This window comes from Endocarpon pusillum (assembly GCF_000464535.1).
Source record: "Endocarpon pusillum Z07020 unplaced genomic scaffold scaffold1818, whole genome shotgun sequence".
Classification (NCBI taxonomy): Eukaryota; Fungi; Ascomycota; class Eurotiomycetes; order Verrucariales; family Verrucariaceae; genus Endocarpon; species Endocarpon pusillum.
The window spans coordinates 186,512-208,879 of NW_006916082.1; the positions used below are offsets into that span (position 1 = coordinate 186,512).

Sequence of the window (22,368 nt, forward strand, 5' to 3'; positions counted from 1 at the left end):
TGGAGAGAACCCTGTCAGCTGCCTTGCAAGCCTGCAAGTGTCGGTCCTTCGGCCAAGACCGGGGCACACAAATATCAATGTCATAAACACAAGCCAGTAAGCCGAACTTACTCTCCCTTCACCGCTTTCATTCCATACCTTTTTTGCAAGAAAACACATCAGTGCCTAACCACGTATTCCTCACCTAGCTTTCTCCCCAGTTTCTTAATACCCTCTCCTCTCGCCTCCATGCATCAGCATCTTGCGCGTCACCACATCTACGATACTTCTTTTCCAAAAGGTTAACCAGTACACCTAGTAGGCTATTGACAGCCTCATCTCCCAAAGAATAACTCCAATCAACCGTATCATACCTTTTCCTTCTTTCACCTCGCACTCAACATGCACGAAGATCTACGCAGACGAGCTCTCGAGAGCAGCAAAACCGTCTCGAAGAAGGCTCGATCGAGGCAGTCCTCACGAACGACCTCTGCTGTGAATTCGCGCCCAAACTCGCGTCCCACTTCAAGAGCACAAAGCAGAAACGGCTCAGATGATGAAGATGGAGGAGGGAACCTTAGCGATGAGACTTCCTTCAGGTGAGTGCTATTTCTACTCTCTGTCTGATGTGGTCCAAGTTGACAATCTTCATAGCATCAACTCAATAGATGAACTCCTCGCAAGCGACGACTTCAACGAACAAGCAGCTGAGCCTCAGAGGCAGGAGCTGAAAGATCGAATTGAGGAGCTGTGTGAACGCAAGGGCAGCAGCTACAAGGGTCGAGAGGACAGCCTAGCTGCTTTCGTACGAATTCTCACTGCACATCATCTTGCGGACGAACTCTACGGTCGTGTTGCGGACCTGGTTTCAGCGCTTCTTAGAAGCGTCAAGGCCGAATCAACAGAGCGAGAAACAATACTAGCCCTTAAAGCTATCGCCTTGATGGTTATATCGTTCCAGGACGACATTAGCTACGATGGTTTATCAGCACAGCTTAAACGCACCATCTGTGACACTCAGTCCCTTTCCACAAAAGCTGCCGCCATACACAGCCTAGGTACCTGTATCGCGTTCTGCGGCGCAGGTGACGATGAGATCATGGAAGTCCTGAATTTTCTCCTCGAGATTGCATCCTCCGATGGATCATTCGTTAATGCGACCGATGATGCTGATACGGTCATTGCGGCATTGCAGGAGTATGGGTTCCTCACAACATACATTGAAGATCTTGAGACCGAGTCAGAGGATGCTGTGGCCGCCTTCGTTGATCAACTGGATAGCGATAACGTCTACGTGCAGATAGCGGCAGGAGAGAATATATCTCTTCTCTACGAGAAGAGCTACACTCCAATGGAAGAGGACGATACCTTGTCGGATCTGGAAGAAACAGAGGACAATTCCTCTTCTGGAGACGATTCGGGCAATTCAGACGGTCCGAAGCTGATCAAACGGTACAACGCTTACCACAACACGTACGAGATCCTCGAAAAGGTCCAAGCACTGGCATCGTTGAGCTCTCGCAAGCTTAGCAAGCACGAAAAGAAACAGCTTCATCAGTCGTTTGCAAGCATTCAGATCACAGTTGAGAACCCCAGATTGGGCCTGCAAACTAACAATGCTTCACGAATGACTGTTCGTATCCATCAGGAAGGCGAGATGAAAGTGGACAAGTGGTGGAAATTGATGCGACTCAATGCGCTGAGACGGCTTCTCCAAGGTGGATTTGTGAATCACTACTTCGAGGGCAACAAGCAAGTCCTCGACACTCTACCATTGATCATGAGGGATGTAAATGTGAAAGGTCTGAGGAGTCCTGGACATGACAAAGGCAAGAAGGGTAGATGGAAGGACAATCCGAAAAGGGGCATTCGAGGGTTCAGCGAGGACTAATTAAGAAGTGTCAGGCAGATCTTGCACTCCAGTGGAGGTTGGCATTTTACCTTCATCATCCATTCCGGCGTTTACATGTCACGGCATCTCATTCATTCCGCCATTTCAACCAGGTGTTGGGGGCCTGAGTTATCAATTTTTGTTTTACCAAGATACCAGATACCAGATACCAGATACCACCATAAAAGCCAACACTGGCGAATAGATACACTTGCTTGCACACACGTCTCGGGTATCTTTCTAGCTTCCCGCGCTGCATCCACCATTGATGTTGTATTGGATCGGCATGCAAGGCCATCTTGGTCTAAGTGGTGAAAAGCTTCCCCACGAAAACTAGATGTAACTGCCGTGGCGAAAAAAAATATGATATTAGGCTTTTTGAGATGACTTATTCAACAGTGTTACCGCGCTGCCTGTGAATCGCTAGAATCCGGCGGTTCATTTGCCTCCAGACTACAGTAAAACAATCCGCTTCCGATTTCTTTCAAGAAAAGGTTGATAAGCTTTGTCTTCTTACACCTAGAACTTGCTGAAAGCCGGGTTTCGGATGAGTAGGACGGCAAAACCTACGTCTTTCCCGGAGGGGTTTCGAGACTTTCTGAGCATGTATGGATAGTCAATGTGTATAAGGTCGAATCGTGATGGTTTAGCAACATAGGATAAATCGGAGAAGTAATCTCACTTGCCATAACTGATTTCGTATTCTTGAAACTTACCGATTACAGGTAAATACTATTAAGGGTCACCGTGGCTCCAACTAGATTGGTAAGATGCAAAATACCTGCTTCTGCTAAGTACCTAACGGAGCGGTTTCTCATGTGGACGTATCTGGGTTTGCGGTCTAGCACTACATTGATAATGCATCGAGTATCGGTCTTTTTGGGCTTATTTGAATAGATTCTATCTCAATCAGAATGTCACTGACAGGACTGTAGCTTAAACTGCATTAATACAAGGAAGGACTATACTACTTAGTACGATACAAGAGGACTGTAGTGAAATAATATTTGTGTTACAAAATACGTGACAATCAGGTAGTGAGATGAGTGATGTACACAAAAGGCCTCTCGAATCCGAATTCTGTTCCTTGTTTCCATCTTCTACCATACTTGATGACAATGAAAATCAGCTTTTCTTCATACGGCGCCTTCGCGCTCTTTCCGCGTCTGCGTATTCATCCCCAAACACACCTTCCCATCTGTATTGCAGAAAAGCGTCTCTTCCCACGTTGATTGATCTTGCAACTGCTTTGGACGCCTTGCCGTCAGCGAGGCCCGCTCTCGCCGCCGAGATCTGCTCTTCGCTGAGGGGAGTCTGGTAGGATCGGAGTCGATGTTCAGGTCCAAAAAGACCTTCATTTCTCCGGAGATCAAGGACTTGTTGGGTGATGCCGGTTTTCTTTACGATTTCCTTCCAATTGTAATTCACGCTCCGAAGTCTTTTCACCTCCCTGACCTGGTCTTCAGTCAGATCTTTGCGCCGTAATGATCTTTGAACTGAATCTTCACTACCAAAAAAACCTTTATCCTTGGCTGTCCGAAGACTTTTTTCGTTTATGCCTATTACTGCTGAGATCTCGCACCAGCTCTTACCTTCAGCACGGTATTTTTTGACGTCAGAGATCTGTTTCTCCGTTGGGACAAACCTTCGCACTGATCTGTTAACACTATGCCCGAAGTGTCCGACAATTCTATGTTTGCGGAGAGTGTCAATCGAAAGGCTTGTTTTTTTAGAAATCTCTCGCCAAGTCATCCTTTCGTCACGATACTGTATGATAGTAGCAATCTCATCGTCAGATAATTCCGTCTGAGGTATTGCCTGTAGAGCCGTCCGTTTCTTCTTCGATCGTAGCCCTCTTTGCTGCTCCTAGTAGAATGAGATTGGATTAGCAACATTGCGTCAAGATGAGGTTATGTAAGGACGAATGCGGTTCTCACAACAACTTCTTGCACCTGGCCTTACTTAGCAGCACTAACCTGGTCAGAATTACTCGGGGCAGCACCGGTCTCCACAACACTCCCGACCATCGCAGGCGCCGAAGCTGCGAGACCAGCACCAGCAACTGCATGGACCACTTCTTCGTCCGCGCTATCCCACTCCTCGAACATCCTCCACAAGCAATCATCACAACTATCATGACTTCCTGCAGCTGCGATAAGTCTGTTCACATTGTTCTGGGAAGTAGGTGATCCTTGATCAGCAGCACCAGCCCAGTCCTGATACAGTCCCACAAAAGGGTTGGCAGGTCTACCATCATGCTCCGCAGCTGCGGCAGCCCCAGTAGATTTGGGTTGTGAAGCACTTGCCCCGCTGAGCTGAAGATGAACGTTTGTGCCAATTTTGGATCTGCTCGTTTGGTTGGGTTGTATTGAAGCAGCCCGTTCCTTCTCAGACGATCCTGATCCACCACTCGAATGTCTTCGAGATCTTCTCACAGCTAAGGGAAGATCCAGATCAGGTTGCGGTCCGGATGCCAGAGCTGGTATCAACGATGGCGTTACTTGTTGGGCTGGAGATTGAGCAAGCGACTTCGAGGCTCCTACCAATGAAGCGTTTCCTTTCTGTGGCGCTTTAGATGTATGATCTCTTGATCGTCTAGGGAGTGCTGTTGGCGTCAGGGTCGGTTGTGGAGCTCGGACAGGCGAAACCCTTGGGCCTCTGGCTGTTGAGTCTTGATCTGTCCCTTCCGCTCTACGCACCCGTCTCTCATGTGCAGCTCTGGCCGATGGCCCTGTTGGAATTGCTCCTGCCAAACTCCTTGTTGTTGCTCGCTCAGGACTGCCATCTTTATCAGACATAATCGGGCGTTTGGCAGCTTGCACAAAAAGTGTAGAGCAAGGAAGAATAAAGCGTGGTACTCACGCAACAGTTGGCGATAACAAGAAATTTGGTTCTCAAACGGACCTGAAAAGGAGACAATGAGGTAAAGTACTGGTCGTCTTTCGTATAACCCATCGAATCGTATTCTGGAACCTAGAATCAAACATTTCCTGTGGCTAACTTGCTTTTCTGTACGTCCCATTGTCAACACCTTGAACATACCCCGGAATTTATGCAGAGAATAGAGGCGGCTTGTATGTAGTTCATGGTACTTAACAAAGCACTTAGGCAGTAGGGCGTTGAAAAGGCCCTGTCAATCAGAAACATCGTAGTGTTTCAAGCTGTAATCACTCGCCCCGTCACACATGCGGAACAGGTGAGCCGTCCCTAGTGTATGACCAGGCAAAACCTTGTAAATGATTCAAACCAAACTGGCGTCAAGAGCTTGTCATGGAACTTCAGTGTGATACACATTTGCCTGGCGATGGTGTCTGCAACATGAATGAAGAGAATTCTTGTTTGGCAGCCAACAGGGCAATAGAACCTCACGGATTCTTATGATTGATGTTGAGTGGCTTGGTAGGCAATATCCTTTCCGCAGTGAGCGCGGTTGCAGTCATATCCTGTCTGTGTAGAGTAGATTTAGGGGCTGCTGAATGACGAAGCGGAAGGTGGAATAGAAGACAAAAGCAGCATCAAATGACCCCAGACTTTCCCCTTTTTTTATGCTCACATTCAAATTTGCTCCCTACAGTTCACGTTAGGAGCAAGAGTAGTATTGACGGCTTGGATGAACAGTGATTCAATACTGTTGAACCTGAAAGATTTAACCTTGTTGTGGTAATTGGCAACACAGTAACCGCACACTTCACTGCATTTGTCGAAGGCCACCCGAGAGAGGGTAGTATAGAGAACTTCGAAAAATATAGCGTGCAGATCAATTATTGTGCGTCCCAAAAGTGTTGCAATTTTGCAACACTTTTGGGACGCACAATACATATACTATGTAGATGGTTCGCACACGGTACGCTTCTGTAGAGCAAGTAAAGTAGATTTATAATGGCACTCATCTGATAAAAGTACGATGTAACGACCAGTCTTCCTCAAGAAGCTTGTTCCTAAGTTCATATTTACCTTATAAGTAGTATTATCCCATAAGAGTTTTTCTGGTGGGGCCTCCATGTGGTTAGTCAACATCGCCGCCTTTGCTCAGGCGCTATCCATCCTCGGCATTGATTGATACAATGGATACATCTACATGAGCTACACGAACATTTGCGCACTCGATAACATCCTAAAGCAATGGGGATAACTATTCTTCCTCCCTCGGACTCAGACGACGACTTCGGCTCCGGGTCTCCCGCATCGCCATCCCCCTCTCCAAACGATTCCTCAAGCGACACCTCCATGCCCGACGCGCCCTCCACCAGCAGCCGACCCAGCAAGCGGCCCAAGCTCTCCTCGTCCCAGCATCGCAACCGCATCCTCGTGCCAGGCGAAACCATCACCAGCGAACCGCAATGGATGCGCGGCCACGGCACCTTCAGCCCCTCTGTCCCTTCCACCTCGCACGCAAGCGCCACCATCACCGCCACCCTGCCGGGCCCGCTGCACACCACCAACAAACTGCTCTCCATCACGCCGCTCCGCTCGCGCTACCACCCCTCGATCGGCGATCTCGTGCTCGGCCGCATCGTCAGCGTCGACCGAGCGCGCTGGCGCGTCGACATCTCCGCGCCCCTGCTGGCCCAGCTCCCGCTCTCGTCCATCAACCTGCCCGGCGGGGTGTTGCGCCGCCGCACCACCGCGGATGAGCTGCAGATGCGCACCTACTTCCAGGAGGGCGATCTGCTGGTTGCCGAGGTGCAAGGGGTGGGCAATAGTGACGGCGTCGCGACGCTGCACACGCGGAGTTTGAGGTACGGCAAGTTGAGGAATGGGGTTTTTGTCCGGGCGATGGGCGAGGGGAGGGGGGGCGGCGTCGTCCGGGGACGGAGCGGGAGCGGGAGCGGGAGTGGGGAGGTGGATGTCGCGTTGGGGGTTAATGGGTATTGCTGGGTCAGTCGTCATGTGGATCCGGAGGCGGATGCGCTGGAGAAGGAAAAAGCAGGGAAGGCGAAGATGGGTGGGGCAGGTGGCAGGGTTGGCATGTCCATCTCGAATTTGGACGAGCTGGTCTCGAATGAGATCTACTCGAGCCAGAATGATGAGATCGACTACAGAACCAGAAAGGAAATCGCCAGGTTGTGTACCTGTATCACCCTGCTTGCAGATGCGGCACTCAAGATCGATGAAGACACCGTCATCAAAGCTTACAGCGCGGCGGTTGAGGCGGAGATGGAGATGATGGTTGATGAGGAAGATGAGGATGCTGTTGCTGCGGCTGCTGCGGCTGGGGTAGACCGGAAGAGCGAACTGAAGAAGAGGATCGTGCAGGCTGTGGTGGGAGGTGGATGAACGGATTAACAGCGGAGGCGAGAAAACCCTAACGATCTTCTTTTGGACTGAGGGAAAAAAATATTCAAGTCCGAAGACTCGATTGCCATACATGTACAACAACCAACACCATGAACGGCTGGTCTGACTTCTTGATGTTGACGATGACGGCGACGACGACGACGCCGCCGCCGCCGCCGCGAGGATGTGATGCCACGTCTACGGCTATCATCGCGTTGTATCCAGATACTCGCTGAACAGATGCACACCCAACACACGCTATCTCCTCTTCCTCTCCCTCAGCCATGACCAGACCAGACCAGACCATGGCACGCACAAGGTACTCAAAGGACAAAGCCGAGAACTAACTTACTACGGACACGATTCCAAGGACCCCTCCTTCTCAATAGGAGCCAAGGGAATGAACGGGAGATCCAAAGATACGTGGAGCAGAACAGTCTTACTTTTTCTCTGCTGTATGAGTAGCTTGTTAGAGCAGACATAGAGTAGTTATATCTGGCTCAGAAGAACTAGAAGAGGAGATAGCGAAAGCAGCTGCCGCTGCAGCAACGACTATCACAACAGGTAGGTAGATAGGTAGGTAGGTATACAAGCCACGAATAGACGCTGCTCCTCCCAAACCAATCAGAATCGAGCGCGTCGATTGGAATTACCAAGGGGTTCGCTGAACTCCGGCCGCACATGCAATGCTCACCGCTGCAGCACCCTTACTCCCTGAGAAAGTAAAATTTTTTTCTTTGGCCTGCCCAACTCAGCCGCCCCGTACCTCAGCCGCACACCAAACCCTCTATCCCTCCCTCACCCACTGATTGCAAAATATCACCTCCTCACCCCATTCTGCATATTCGCAAACAGCAGCTTGAAGCCATTACACAGATCCAGCATGCTCGGGTAGGGGGTACGGTGCAACTCGAAGCCGTTCGGGATAACCTTGACAGGCCAATTCATGAGTTTGGCGTGCTGGCCGGCCTTGAAGCAGAGATAGAAGTAGCCGGGATATTTGGGGTTGATGCAGAAGACGTAGACGCTGCGTTTTGGGTTCGCTTCCGTGTAGGTAGTCAACCATCGCTCTGTTGCCGAGAACAACTCATGTTAGTTGAGATGGCGAAGAAGGGTGAGAAAGATGGGAAGGAGAGGGCGGAGAGAGGCTTACCAGTATCAGCCTTACTACCCCCCTGAAACTTTTCGTGCAACATCATCTCCTCGACCTTTTTAGCCATGGCTTTGACGTGTAGGACTATCAACTCATCCAGATCGGAATACGTGTATTTCCCACCAATCTTAAGTGTTTTCCCCAGGGCAAATTCATTCTCTTTGTCCATTTCCAGGACATCGATGTGTTGGAAGATACCATCGGAGACCTTCCACGTTACAGCCAGATGATCCAACCCTTTGGACGAAGGACGGATGATGACGTCTCCACGATTCTGGGAGCCGAGGTATTCTTCTGCTTGGGCAGAGTTAAAGGCGCGGAAAAGGGGGTGTTTGATGACACGGGTAGCGCGGCCACCGATGTTGGTCTTTTCTTCGAGGAGTTTCTTGTCGGCGGCTTCTTGACGGTCGTCCCATTCGTCGTATTGCCGGTCATGGAATTTGCGGTAGGGGCGTTTGGTCTGGTCTTCTCGTAAGGAGACGGTGGCGGTGAAGTGCTTGCGGTCGATGGAGAGGATCTTGGCTTGTACGGTCTGGTGCAGGGCGTAAAGGGATTTGACGGAGACGTCATAGCGGTCAGTGAGGTCACTCTCGCCTACAAATGCGTCAATGCCGCAGTCGAGTTTGGCGTCGATGTGATCATCCGTGATGCGTTTGATGGCCATTGGGACGATCATGCCTTTGTCGAGTGACTCTCGGGTTTCTCCGGTAAACATGGTGAAGACGTCGTCTGATGCCAACTGCGTGATGAAAGGATTACGGAGCTCCTCATAAGGGTCGAGGAGCTCTGAGCGAATATTTTCTAAAGTGGCCCGTTTTCTTTGGTTCAGATTTCTTTCCAGCTGCTCAGCGTATTCTTCTAGGATCAAGTCGTTGATGGCTTGCGCATTTTCCTTGACCAGTTTCCGGACGATTGCTCCGGGTCCGTTCTCATCGGTTTCCACCTTAACGTCTTCTTCATCCAGCTCAAGGGCATCGGCGGCCATCTTACGCGCAATGTCATAATCTTCGGGGTGTATTCGAGTGTTGTCAAGGTATTCCATGTCTTTCTCGGCTGGATCATATTCGACATAAAACGTGCTGGCACCGTTGTTCCAGCATTTCACGCCCACGGCGGCATGCTCCCAAACGAACCCAAGCAGATCAGCCCTAGAAGCAACCTCACCACCACACAAATTTATGATCTTCAACATGTAGGCAGCTTTACGATGGCCCAACCCGGACACATATGGCAAGAGATTGGCGATTGCCATGTCTTGAACAGCATCGTTGAGGTTCACACCCACCATGTTGACCATGTCAACCAGGACAGTCTCCAATTGGTGCATAACTCGTTCTTGCGGAAGCAGGTACTGCGCTGGGCAGAACGAAATGGACACCAGGTCTCTGCCTAGTGCAACATATTCCAGAAGCGGATCCTGGAGGTATTTGGCAAGAGCGACGCAATAATTCGTCAAGGGAGCGAAGCTGGGGTGATCCACTTTCGCTCGTTCGCTAGTCTGGTAGAGTCTAGCAACTTCATCATTGACAATGACTACTTCCAGAAGTTCGCTGGTCTCGCGCTCGTCCTCGTCATCGAAAGGTGCTGACCGAAGGTTCTTCTCGCGCACAATGGTGTTCAAATTGTTGTATAACTTTCTTGTCTCAGGGGAGAACCCGGATATCCCAATAACGTCTGGGGCCCTCCTCCTGACAACTTCGACAAAAGCTTCAACATCCTTCCCATCTGGCAAGTCTCGTTCCTTGTCTCCTGGTGCTAAATCGCTCCATTTGCCGTTCTCGACAACTCGACCATCCTCGGCAACCCAGACCCAACAGATAGCATCTCGACCCGGGACACCTGTTCCATTCGAAAGAGCTAGGACACGAGGTACTGTTCCCTTTTTCTCACCTTTCGGAGTGTAAGGGGCCTGATCCACTCTTCTGGAGAACTCGTCCCGACACTCTTTGGCAATAATGTTTTCGCATTCAGTCTTCAAATTTTCCTTCACCAAGCGGCCCATCAGGACCATGAGCTTACCGATTGCATTCCCAAGAACCTCTCTTCGTTCTCGGTTCCAAGCATCAGCTACCTCACTAAAATTGTCCGATTCGATCTGCTTGAAGAGCTGCTTCTTTATAGCTTCCACGTTCTGGAGTCTGACCTTGACTTCCATGAGCCCATCTTCTTCTGCTTTCAACATTTTTAGATATTGGTCAGGCTGCCGTGCAATGGAGGCAAATTCTTGGTTGCGGAGGTATTTGAACTCATAGTAAGGATGTTGCTCATCAATCTTGCGAAGACCCTTCTCTGTCCGGAAACAGTCGATGACTCCGACTTGATAGAATTTCTGCCGCATGACTCTTCTCAGTCGAGGGCTAGTATATAACTCCTCGGTGAACATGGACTTGGCTGCTTTGAGAGCTTGAGAGCCAGTAGGGAAGTCTTCATCCAGGGTTTTGTCAGCCAAGTCGTCAGGGCGATCACTCGGATCTTCTGTATACTTTCGGACTCCTTGGTTCGAGGCGTTTTGTGCGAATGCGTCGGCTGAGATGCCAAACGCCCGCACCAAAGGGTAGATGTTGCCATTTCGAATTCTTTCAAACATAGTGTTGGAGGTTGTGGCCTTCCGGGGTACTAGACTTTCGTCTCCGCCGTTCAAGGTTGCAAGATCCTTGAGCTGTGAAGTGTACTGAAAATATAGGTAATCTTGAACGTCCTGCAACTCTTCCATCGTTTTGGCAGTAGGAAGCATGGCTTCAAAGATGCTGTCTGGAGGAACCGAGTTCGATAATAGACTATCGTAGGTTCTCTGCAGAGAATTGCGCTTGTCAATCAGTCCTCGGAATTTCAGATCAAGGTCCATAATCTCCCATAAATCAGTCTGATTCAAGAGTTTGGCAGCTTCGATCTCATACTGCATTTCCCCGTTGGCATCCTTCCCTAAAGGAATTTTATTGGCATGAATCAGATAGTCCTTTCGATTGTGGAAAATGAACGGTACTTCGTAGTCTTCGGAAACCATAAACTCCAACACTTTTCCAACAGAGCGTCGGAATGGCTCGTGGAGTTCGGGCCTCTTCCAAAGGTTCCCTCTTTTTGGAAGCAGTAGATCTGAGATCCAGGTGGCTTCTTCCCTGAATTGCTCATCGGTGAGAATGACGTGCCTATATGGCTTTCGTGCAAGTTGAAAGCGTTCAGGCTCATCTGTATGCCTGATTTCGTTGTCTTCCTCGGTCAGCATTCTCTCCGCCAGTTGAGATGGTTCGAACACGTCTTTTAAGTCGAGGCGCTTATCCTCTTCATTCTCTTGTTCTTCAGCTGCCATTTCCGCATCAAGAGCGAAGTCGTAATCTGTGCCGTCCCCAAATGCGAGCTGAAGATCTTCCAGAGCTGCCTCATCGAGACCAGTTGTGTCGGCGTTGGCAAAGCTGACAGGACCCCTGGTAGGCCGAGCAACATCTTTGTCCTCTTGCATGCGTTGTTGCTCATCGTCAGAAAAGACGTCCTCCTCGATGAAGTCTTCAAATTCATCTTGTGCGCCTCTTCGGTCTGATCGACCCGGCCGTCTGTAGTCACCAACTCCTTCTTCCTCGTCATCCCGATCGAAGATTCTGCTAACGTCATTCTGGTCGTGGCGATCCATTGCCTCCCGAGGACCTCGTTTTAGGCGTTTGAATTTAGACTCGGTTTGATCCTCCACATCTCTGCCCAGACCTATCAAATCTAGGTCTTCTTCGTCGAGGCCTTCATCTTCACGTTCCCGCTGCTCTCTTTTACGTTTTTTGCGTTCACCATGCTTTCGGCGCCGTTCGACTCGTGCTTCTTCATCCTCTTCTTCATCTTGGACAATGAAGCCTTCTGCGACCTAGAGAGCGACGGAGAACGTCAACAAGGGGGTTGGCCTTCACTCTAGCACCATGTACTGACCCTAGCTGCTTCTTCCTCGTCATCATCCTCCTCCTCTTCGGAAGAATCATCGAACTGATCTTTTGTGCCATTTGCCTTCAGCCTCACCTCACCAGTGGCCTCATCAAAAGATTCGTCGTCTTCATCGTCCAGAATCGCTGCATCGTCAAGCAGATCTCTTGCGCTCATGGCTGCTAGATCTCGTTGCTACAGCTGAACCACTGATTTGGCGAGCTTCCCGCCAGCTGTGAGCTCTCGAATGAGCTCCCTGGTATCCTGAGGTTGTGTGGGGAAGATGATTGTATGCTTACATTCGCGGCTTGGATTCCATAGTAGATTGAAGCGCAGGCTGCATGCCAAGGAGATAACTTTGACTGCCTAGGCTCCTGGAGAAATTTAGAGTTCGGGGCGACGTCCAGGGTCAAGAATGGAATCAGGTGCGGGAGTGTCAATCAAAAGTGGGCTGCTTCCCAAGCTGCCAATGGCGAGGGGCAATTGATTGCATCCCAGACGGTGTGGATGCCTATTCATCTAATAGCATCTCTCTTCACAAGCATTATTCCACCAGTCGTCCACCTCCTGTTGTGATAATCTATCCTTTCTTCCAATCGGCGGCACAAGTCAGGCACGGGCTGAAGAATTTAATGCTGACTCAATTCAACTATTGATCTTTCAAGGTGACAAGCTGCATACTATTGACAAGTCAAGACTGCATATCTTCCGCGTCAGGTACCAATCGACCTGCGCTTCTATCCTCCCTAAACGTTCGAACCTCCCCAAGAGCCAACGGTATATCGGTACGAGCATGGTTTGAGATCATTGATATATTCCCATGGCCCCCGCTTCCTCCTGATACCTCCACTTCCCTAGCCGCCACTGCCACCTGATAGCCGCGCACTCTGTTACAACTACTCGGCAGTCTTAAGGGTGTACAATCGACTGTATCAGACCCGAGACAATTCTCTTTGTGTGCCTGTACTGCATTCGAGCATATTTCGTGAACAGCAAAGATGTCGGACCCCTTCAAACCAAACTCTTTCAAGCGCAAGAATGCCAAAAACCTCACATTGAACAAGGCTCCAGCCAGAGCTCCGAACCCCTCAGACGGCGATGCACAAATACCCGGGGCTATTGGAAATTCAGAGAGCAACAGGACAGACACTCTGGAGATTGGTCTGGAGTTTAAGCTTGACCTACGAAGCGAAGATTTGATTTTTGAAAAAGAACTCGGCGCAGGCAATGGAGGAACCGTCAGCAAAGTCTCGCATGCATCGACCAAAGTGGTCATGGCAAGGAAGGTACGATCTTCGATCAACCCGACACAGATTCCGCGCTGATGTTGGCTGGGACAGATCATTCGATTGGATGCCAAAGAGAATGTTCGCAAGCAGATCGTGAGAGAATTACAGGTCGGACACGATTGCAACTCACCATATGTCATAACATTCTACGGTGCTTTTCAGAATGATGCAAGAGATATTGTGCTTTGTATGGAATACATGGACTGTGGGTAAGCTTTTAGCAATGTTCAGTACGTGAAATCATTACTAAACCTTCGGCAGCTCTCTTGACAGGATATCGAAAGACTTTGGCCCTGTTCGCGTAAATGTGCTGGGAAAGATCACTGAATCCATTCTCGCAGGCCTGGTTTATCTTTGGGAAGCACACCGTATTATGCACCGAGACATCAAACCATCTAATGTGCTCGTCAATTCTAGGGGCAGTATCAAACTCTGTGACTTTGGTGTGGCGACGGAGACAGTCAACTCTATTGCGAACACTTTCGTAGGGACTTCAACTTATATGGCCCCCGAGCGGATACAGGGTGGAGCATATTCAGTCACTTCGGACGTTTGGAGTGTTGGACTGACGGTCATGCAATTGGCCATCGGACGTTTTCCTTTCGATAGCAATGAGTCTGCTGCTGGAGACAGAGCTAGCGCCGGTCCGATGGGTATTCTCGACCTGTTGCAGACCATTGTCCATGAGCCAGCTCCGAAGCTCCCACAAAGCGAAGCCTTCCCAATTATCTTGCATGAATTTGTTGCCAAGTGTCTGTTGAAAAATCCAGAAGAACGACCCACCCCCCGACAGTTATACGTGAGTCCTCAGTCCATCTTTCCTCTACGCTTGTGAAGTGAAGTAACGTTTTCCATAGGACAAAGACCTCTTCCTTCAGGCTGCGAAGCGTACGCCAGTTGACATCGAGGAATGGGCCGTCTCCATGATGGAGAGAAATAACCGGAAGTCCTACTTGGAACCGCCAGCTCCCAGAGCACTCAATCGTGATGGCTCGCGGGACTCTTTTGTCGGCCATGCTCCGGAACATCATCCTGCAAGCAACAACGTTTCCTACGCTAACTCAAACAACCACAATGCACCTTCGACTGGTCCCAATTCTGGTTCAAGTGGTGATACGCAGTCTACCAGGACAACTTCGACTCCTACATCTCAGTCAGGTGAAATTCCGGTTATCGCAACGCAATCACCGCCGCCAAATTCCTTCACAACAAGCATGTCACCCCGATCACCCACCCCTCCACTTAGCCTAGAACACTTGAGTCTCGAGACGCAAGACAAGAGTATGCTCAATCCTTATTCAGCACGCAGCAACAGACTTGGTTTCGGCAACCGAGACAACATTCCTGAGCCTGCTTCTGCTGTCGAACCAACAACTAGACCGTTTTTTCCGCCTCGGATGCATAGCGCAAGCGCCCTTTCAGCAGGCTCTGGTTTTAGCCCGCGTAATGGGCTACAATCTGCCACTATGCCGAGACGAACTGCCCCTCCTGCAGGCGGGCCACCGAGTGGACCGTTACCACCACCCCCAGGGAAAGAAGCCAAGAGCATTGATTTCGGTAGTCCGAGGAGACAGAGATGATAAACTTCTCGCAACAAGGCGGAAGAGATTGTGCACTGGCGGCGCAAGATTGACTGAGCTTCATGAGACTGTGATCATCGTCGACGGCTTGAGCCGGGAACGGTTTGTATCTTATATATTCTTGTTGTGCATATCAGCATCAGAGCATGGGCCTTATCATAACCTTCAATTCATCTCATCCGGTTAACGGTCCTGACCAATCTCATGGTGAAGTCGCAAATGTTCCTAGAGCGTCTTGACAAGCGCCAAGCCACCCTTCAATGTTCTTTTAGCATGCAACCATGTTCAGTCTCTATTGTGTTTCCCCAGCGCAGAATCTTCATCTTCCTATTTCAAGAGCAGGGCTGGGTAGTACGAGGATTCATATAAAATAGCTCCCCACTGGCGCATGAGCCCCTTTTTTTTGATTCATTATATTTCAGCCATCCAGGTGTCCTCGAGCTCGGACGCGTTCAGTGGTCATCAATCCTTGCAAGGACTTCTTAGATGCCGTGAGCCCGTGCGCCACATTCTATAGCGATTCTTCTTGCATCACGGGCGTCGCTGGCAACGTATGTTCAGATATGATAGAGCTCTTTTCACTGTTTTGTTCCTGTTTGGTCAGATTCATATCCACAGACTGTTCCGAACGTCTCTTAGTTCCTGCTTCCAGTCTTCCGTCCCTGGTCTGCTTAAATCTTTTTTATAGGGGCGTTGGAATCATACCCATTGTCATCCGACCTGCTTGTACGCGTTCTGGCACGAGACAACCAGAAAACGACATAAATGGCAGTTATCGTCAATGGAAGTCTAGCAAATACAACGAAAAGAACTACGGCAATGCTAGTGGTACCTTCCCTGGATATTCCGGTTTCGGCGATGGCTTATGTGGTGCGATCCGGGTGGCAGTCTCAGTCGTATGCAGCCGTTCCGAAACTGCTGACACAGATTCCCATATGAGGCCCTGAGGACGTCAGCCGGCCGCCGCAATGCATATCATTCTCAAATATTCAGCTCTCTGGATATCGGACTCACAGCAGACGAGTCGCAGAACGTGAGAAATGCCAGTTGATTGGCAGTGACAACTCGGTACTTTGCGGCCACAGTTGCAAAATATGATACCTGGTGTATACGCCAAACACGACAGCCACGTGAAGACCGATGAAGACAGCGAACACATGCGCTGCGCTTGACCATTTCGATGCCGTGGCCGCTCGAGGTCTCTATATCTGCATATATGAAACATTCTTCCCATCCGATCAGATACTGCAGACGCCGACAGAAAGCCCTAACCACGTCGATGACATTGCTTCATACATGTTAACTTATCTAGTTGCGAGTGGCTATCATATCTTGCAAATAGCTAGACGGAATGACAGCCAACATATCCACCAATCTGAGACAATTTCCAGGAGTTGGCTTTGCTGTGGTGGCACTACTTACTACCATGTTTGGTCACCCTTCCCTTGGCCGCATAACTTACTGCACTGCAATGCATATCCAATTCTATCGGCACTGTGAGTCATTTTCCATGATGACCGTGTTGGAAAAGGGTTGCCATCCTCATCTTTTACTCACCTTATGCATTCATACCAACACCTTTCTAGTTACCATGAGCTTGGTCGGAAGCAGATGTGCCTAACGACATGCTGCAACTCCGTATTCTCACTATATCAAGACTAGAGCAGCGTGGGCAGTTGACGTGGTTCTGCATGCAGAACAAGTATTGGCATCGAATGCAGTATGCTCCTCCTACTCAGATTTCATTTTTTCCATTCTATATTTTATTTGACTGGCTTTTCGTTTCTCTACAAATATTTTCCAAGAACAGTATAACTCTATTAGCCTTCTCATTGATTGCATCAACATAAAAGAACCTCGTCCTCGCCGGATTTGATATGTCTATGATTCCCAGGTCGATGCTCCTAAGCAGCAAGCTCTGCTACACTTTTTGAGTCATTTGCATGCCTCCCTGGTTCGCAAGATCCTTCTACTCGGAACAAAATCTCTGTACTCTCTCATTTCCTCCTCTGCTAATCGAAGGTCTAAAAAGCAACCACAACCTCTCTCCCCAGGCCGTCTTCTAAAAGACCCCTTCCGCGGCATATTCACAACACTGATTCCCATGGATTCAGCCAAGTGCTCCTTCTCCATCTTCACAACTCAAAAATGCGCTAAATAAGCATATAGATCCAAACTCGGCCTGTTGAAATAGTACTTAACCCCCTTCCCTTGCTCTTTCACCATCTACATCACCATTCCGTCATACCTGGGGGAACTCGCCTCCCGACACACCTTTCTGGAAGGCAAATACTCATCCATCTTGAACACCGCATTCACAATCTCATCAAGCGGCAGCGGCACCAATGGCGTGACAGGTACAGCAGTGGTCCCGAATCAACCCATATCCACCCGGTTTGAGTATGTGGTGGATCGTCTCAAGGGCATTCCCAAGAGCAAAATGCTCAGTTTGCTAGCGTGCAGCAAGCAATGAACACAGGCAATGCGGGAAGTGTGTCATAGTCAAACGACAACAAGACGCTTTACTTTCGCGGACGGTGCATTTGAAATCACACTCTTTCGAGAGATTATAGTGGATGCAATCAGGCGGGGAGAGTACATGCTGTGCGGCGAATTGATGCGAGTAGAGGATGTGCAAGAGCGAATTGGTACACCATTACATTCAATTGCGAATGATGTGAAGTTTACACGGTGAGAAGCTTCATTCATCAACAAGAGCAGTAATTGTCTCACTCATGAGCTGGGGTGGATGGTTGGAACCAGTACTGGCACAGCGGGTGAGGCAATGTATCTGCACTCAAGAGCACTGGCGTGCACGTCACATACGTCACATCTGCGGCTATATCTCCAGTGTGTGGATGACCTTTTGGGTCAACTACCGTTATGTGTGTATACAGCATGCGGCTGGCTGGCTCACGATATGCTCCACATTCCCACTCGGATGGAACGCCTGGCATTTTTTTGCGCAGATTTCATACGCAATAGGGGTAATACATGATCACTTGGCCAATTCCATGGATTGTTGGCTCTGTGATACTCAGTGCGGCGCGAGTATGAAGGGGCACTTCTTTACGATCACACAGGGTGGGTAAACTGGCAAGCTCTTCCGCGAAATTACCATGTCAGCCCAAGCATGGACTGAATTGATATCACAAAGGTGGGCAGCAAAGCAATACGTAGTACGGAGTAGTACCCGTGTTAGTCGGTGCCGCCCTGTGTAGATAATCAGCCACAGTGTTGCAGAAGTTGATTCGTCGTTGAGAGACCCGTAACTAGGCTGTGGCGATCGTCCCGTGGCTGAAGCCTTTACCCAAAGATTTATGAAGTCTGATTTGGCTCTCATTGGTTTGAAAACCTCGCTAGCGGAGACTTCTCGGCGGCATAAGTAATGCAACACAATTTCATTGTATTACGGGTACCAAATATTAGTACTTTGCTGGTCCACCTACTACGTACGTTATCGTTGGGTTCCAATAATGGGGCAGAGCATCAGCACCACCAGCTACAAATATGAATAGCCGAATGAATCCATTTGGAGGCTGTGTGTGAATAAAGAGCCCTCGGATTTCCGTCTCGCCGCAATGGTTAGTAGCATACGAGAGACCCGGAGCTCAGATATTATCTCACCGAGGCTACTACGCCTAGAACACTCGTATCGAAATGCCAGCCGGGCGGTTGCCTCAGTTCTCAGCCCGTGCTATTGGCTTGGGCGATGACTAAGTCCATGTGTGCTAGCACGATCCCTGCTTAGTCAGCGACTAGCCCATTCCGAGCATGGCGTGTGTGGCTATACCCACTAAGCCCGTCTGGGGAACCGGGCGGGTCTGATACGAGAGAATGTGATGACCGGACTGTTAGCAACAGCTTATTCCGTAGTTGGTGATATGTGCCGCTGCCAGGCTCCTGTTCGATACACTATATTTACTACGTAGTAACGTAGTAGTAATAGGATCCACTCCATCTCAATGTTAGCTCCTTTAGCATCCAAAAGACTCCCAGCTTTGTAGCTTGAGCCTCGATCTTCGTTGGAGCGCGTGGCGATTCCACTGCCTCCCGACGATCCTCATCAGCGGCAGATAGGACCAAATCTGGTTAGGCGTCTTTCCACAGCCGAATATCTCTCGACTGCGAGGTTGACCGCACATTTCATGTCCCTGCCCAATGAATCTTCGCATCTGTGGCAGTGTGTACCTTTATTTTTACCCTACGGTCATGTCATACCGCAGCTCTCCGTCGATCAGGACAAGAATGGGCCTTTCCCAAGACTTGCCCAGCCATGGCGAGCCAACATCCATGTCACCGTCGTATCCTATGGAAAGCCTCCAGCGTTGGTATAAAAGCTTCGCAGAACATCTTGCTTGATGACCTTCCACTCAGACTCTCAAGACATTCTGACCACTGACTCCCCAGTCTTTATTTAACCGGATCTCTAGACGATGGAGCTCCCTGTCGCGCTATTAGCACTCTCTTTTCTATTCACAACCGAAGCGCTGCCACATGGCGAGGGCAAGGTCTCACAAAATCGTACCATCAACTGGCATCCATGTCCTGATGTTGAGGGCCAAGTTGTTGAAGCCCTGGGAGTGCCCATCTCACTACCTTTCGACTGCGCATCGCTTCCAGTACCGCTCGACTATACAGACCCTGAGTCTGGGACACTCGACCTAGCTCTGATCAGGGTGAACGCTACCCAGGAGCCGGTCCTCGGCAGCGTTTTGTGGAACCCAGGCGGCCCTGGAGGAACGGGAGTCGAGAACCTGGCAGTACAGAGTGAAGAGCTGATTGAGTGAGTCTGTTAATGTCTTGCTTTTGCACTGATACTAACCATTCTCAAGGGTTCTGGGCGGGCAATATAACGTTGTATCCTGGGATCCTCGGTATTGCTATTTCGCATAGTCCAGATCCTAAATATGCTGACTACACCAGGGGTACCGGCAAGACGATCCCATTTGACTGTGGGCTCGCCGAAACAGCAGCAGTCCAGCGTCGCGACGCCGACAGTTTGGTGCGCACCAATTTGACGGAACGCTTTCTCAACGGCGGATGGGATGGTGCCGTATCTTATGCAGAGGCTTGCTACTCAACCATGAATGCAACAGGAGAACTCCTCGGAACCGCTTTCGTTGCTCGAGATATGGTAGAAATTATTGATGCGCTTGGCGAAGACGGTCTCCTGCGATATTGGGGCCTATCCTACGGCACTCAGCTCGGGTCTACCTTTGCAGCCATGTTCCCTGAACGTGTCGAACGAATGCTCCTTGACGCCAACATAAACCCACATGACTATGCTGTCGGGCACTGGGGAAATTACCTTGTGGATGCGGACAAAACCTTGTTGGCTTTCCTCGACGAGTGTGCCAAGGCGAAGGACAGGTGCGCATTAGCTCAGTACACTGGCCTAACAACGGCGGCGGATCTATTCGAGGTGCTCAACGCTGGGCTAGAGCCCCTTCTCCAAAATGCGACCAGTGGCCATGAAGAAGGGTGGTTGGCATACCTTTCGGTGAAGCAGTACATTTACAGCCGGCTTTACTGGCCCAGGCTGTGGCCCAGGCTTGCGGAGACCATAACTGGCTTCTTGAACGGAAGCTTGACCGACCTGCCGCTGCCAACCCCAGATCCCACCCGGGAGCCGTACAATCTAGGAGTCGATAGCATCAATGGTATCCGCTGCAGCGATGCACTTTGGCGTGCATCTTCCCCAGAGGAGATTCTCGATCAGGTGGAGTACCAAGCCACGGTCAGCGAGAGCTTCTCTGACGTGGGATATGAACATACATGGACCTGCGCAGCGTGGAAGATGGAGGCGAAAGAGCGGTACACAGGAAATTTCTCGGCGAGGACGAAGTTTCCTATCCTGTTCGTTAACGGTGTGTTTGATGTGGCCACACCGCTCGTCTCTGCTTTCAACGCCAGTGCCGGATTCGAGGATAGCGTTGTGCTGACGCACAATGGTTACGGAGTAAGTTTTCTGTTTGCTTTTGGGTGAGTTAGACTGACAACTGCTAGCACGGACTGACCGCTCACCCATCGTTATGTACCACGAGAGCAGTGCAGGCGTATTTCAAGGACGGAGTGTTGCCTGAGTTAGGCACTATCTGTGAGCCGGATGTCGGAGCATGGGACTTGCTGGAGTCTTCCACGGAGTAGCAGGTTTCTCATGTGAGCAAACGAGGCGCGCTCCTAGCGGAGCATGTGAAACTACTTCAGGCGATGAGCAATCCTTGGGCATCTTTAGGCTTTGTCTGGCCTGCTGTGAGGGTAAGGGGGACGTAATGGGATATGTTCTTTGGTCCACTAGTTTTTGACTAGACATTTTTACAACCGGAAGGCGTGGGTACGGCTTTTTTTTTTTATGGACATAGTATTCTGGGGTTCGTCCGCCACAATAATAAGCCAGCAAAGTTGAGGGATTGCGGATCTGTTGCCACCCAACTGTGGAATGCTCCGGCATTTTCATTGTGATCCTAGCTATTTCCCTACTGGTTGAGAACGCCGCCAGTGCATCAGTCCAAATTGTACAGACAGGGCCGGGGGGTTGTCGCATTTCGGGATGGCATGGTCGTTCTGGAGCGTTGTTTGAGCGCTTGGACCGATTGCTACCAACTGCTCGGAGCCTACTCGTCAAACGGCGTCGGCGTGCTTCAATTAACCCCTTCGTAGACCATAGTCAACAGGTTGTCTTTCCATATGAAGACCGCATGCCTCAGCTAAGAACAATTTTCGACAAGACGGCTTAGCGAAGAGAGCTATGTCTGTCAAGCCTGGGCGAATCGATTTTGCGCGACTGGTGTCGAGTTGTTGAATCAACTGCTTTATAGCTGGACCAATTTCTATCCCCTTTTTCAAGATCCTGGCCTACGTTTCTTGCATCCACAAACGAACCTCATTCTGGGGGTTGGAAATGTCTGCCAACGGTGGAAGGATAGAACACTTCCAGTTGCTTTGCTCTTGCTGAGAAATGTTAACTCTGCGACCTCGATCTGGTAAGACCTCGGAATAAATGTCCCCATGCTAATCGGTTGACGCGATCCACCTTTGAGTAGATAATACTGTTCTCTCAGTGTGCATGCCGCGCGGAATCGTGGCTCCTGCAGCCATTGCTCACTCTGTCGTGCTTGCCGTGCTGCTTCCCCCAATGCAAACGTGATCTCCACCTGTGATCTCCACCTACCTATCGCCGTAACCCTGTAGAGTGCACCTCCTTGGTCGCCTCGTGCTTGCTGAATGCTGCGTTAATCTTATCTTCAAGTTGTAGATGTTGACATGGATGTTGGTTGGTCAAGGTCCAAGATGAAT

General features: G+C 49.9%; 6 protein-coding genes across 6 annotated transcripts; 4 read left to right on the forward strand and 2 right to left on the reverse strand.

Annotated features, from left to right (window-relative positions):
• Positions 1 to 381: 381 nt before the first annotated feature.
• On the forward strand, positions 382 to 1,870 carry EPUS_03126 (uncharacterized protein; the record flags this gene model as incomplete). The annotated part of the gene is made up of 2 exons (XM_007802875.1): positions 382 to 578; positions 634 to 1,870. 2 exons carry the CDS (start codon positions 382 to 384, stop codon positions 1,868 to 1,870), a joined length of 1,434 nt encoding a protein of 477 aa, XP_007801066.1.
• A 1,125-nt stretch (positions 1,871 to 2,995) lies between these two features.
• EPUS_03127 (uncharacterized protein) lies at positions 2,996 to 4,668 on the reverse strand (the record flags this gene model as incomplete). Its single annotated transcript, XM_007802876.1, has 2 exons — positions 2,996 to 3,736; positions 3,847 to 4,668. The coding sequence occupies 2 exons, from the start codon at positions 4,666 to 4,668 to the stop codon at positions 2,996 to 2,998; spliced, it is 1,563 nt and encodes a 520-aa protein (XP_007801067.1).
• A 1,324-nt stretch (positions 4,669 to 5,992) lies between these two features.
• EPUS_03128 (uncharacterized protein) lies at positions 5,993 to 7,147 on the forward strand (the record flags this gene model as incomplete). Its single annotated transcript, XM_007802877.1, has 1 exon — positions 5,993 to 7,147. One exon carries the CDS (start codon positions 5,993 to 5,995, stop codon positions 7,145 to 7,147), a length of 1,155 nt encoding a protein of 384 aa, XP_007801068.1.
• Positions 7,148 to 7,966: 819 nt separating this feature from the next.
• Positions 7,967 to 12,377, reverse strand: EPUS_03129 (Transcription elongation factor spt6; the record flags this gene model as incomplete). Its single annotated transcript, XM_007802878.1, has 3 exons — positions 7,967 to 8,217; positions 8,301 to 12,147; positions 12,210 to 12,377. The coding sequence occupies 3 exons, from the start codon at positions 12,375 to 12,377 to the stop codon at positions 7,967 to 7,969; spliced, it is 4,266 nt and encodes a 1,421-aa protein (XP_007801069.1).
• An 821-nt stretch (positions 12,378 to 13,198) lies between these two features.
• EPUS_03130 (uncharacterized protein) lies at positions 13,199 to 15,069 on the forward strand (the record flags this gene model as incomplete). The annotated part of the gene is made up of 4 exons (XM_007802879.1): positions 13,199 to 13,486; positions 13,541 to 13,698; positions 13,751 to 14,288; positions 14,347 to 15,069. 4 exons carry the CDS (start codon positions 13,199 to 13,201, stop codon positions 15,067 to 15,069), a joined length of 1,707 nt encoding a protein of 568 aa, XP_007801070.1.
• A 4,436-nt stretch (positions 15,070 to 19,505) lies between these two features.
• EPUS_03131 (uncharacterized protein) lies at positions 19,506 to 21,219 on the forward strand (the record flags this gene model as incomplete). The annotated part of the gene is made up of 4 exons (XM_007802880.1): positions 19,506 to 19,855; positions 19,905 to 19,946; positions 19,996 to 21,031; positions 21,079 to 21,219. The coding sequence occupies 4 exons, from the start codon at positions 19,506 to 19,508 to the stop codon at positions 21,217 to 21,219; spliced, it is 1,569 nt and encodes a 522-aa protein (XP_007801071.1).
• Positions 21,220 to 22,368: the final 1,149 nt, after the last annotated feature.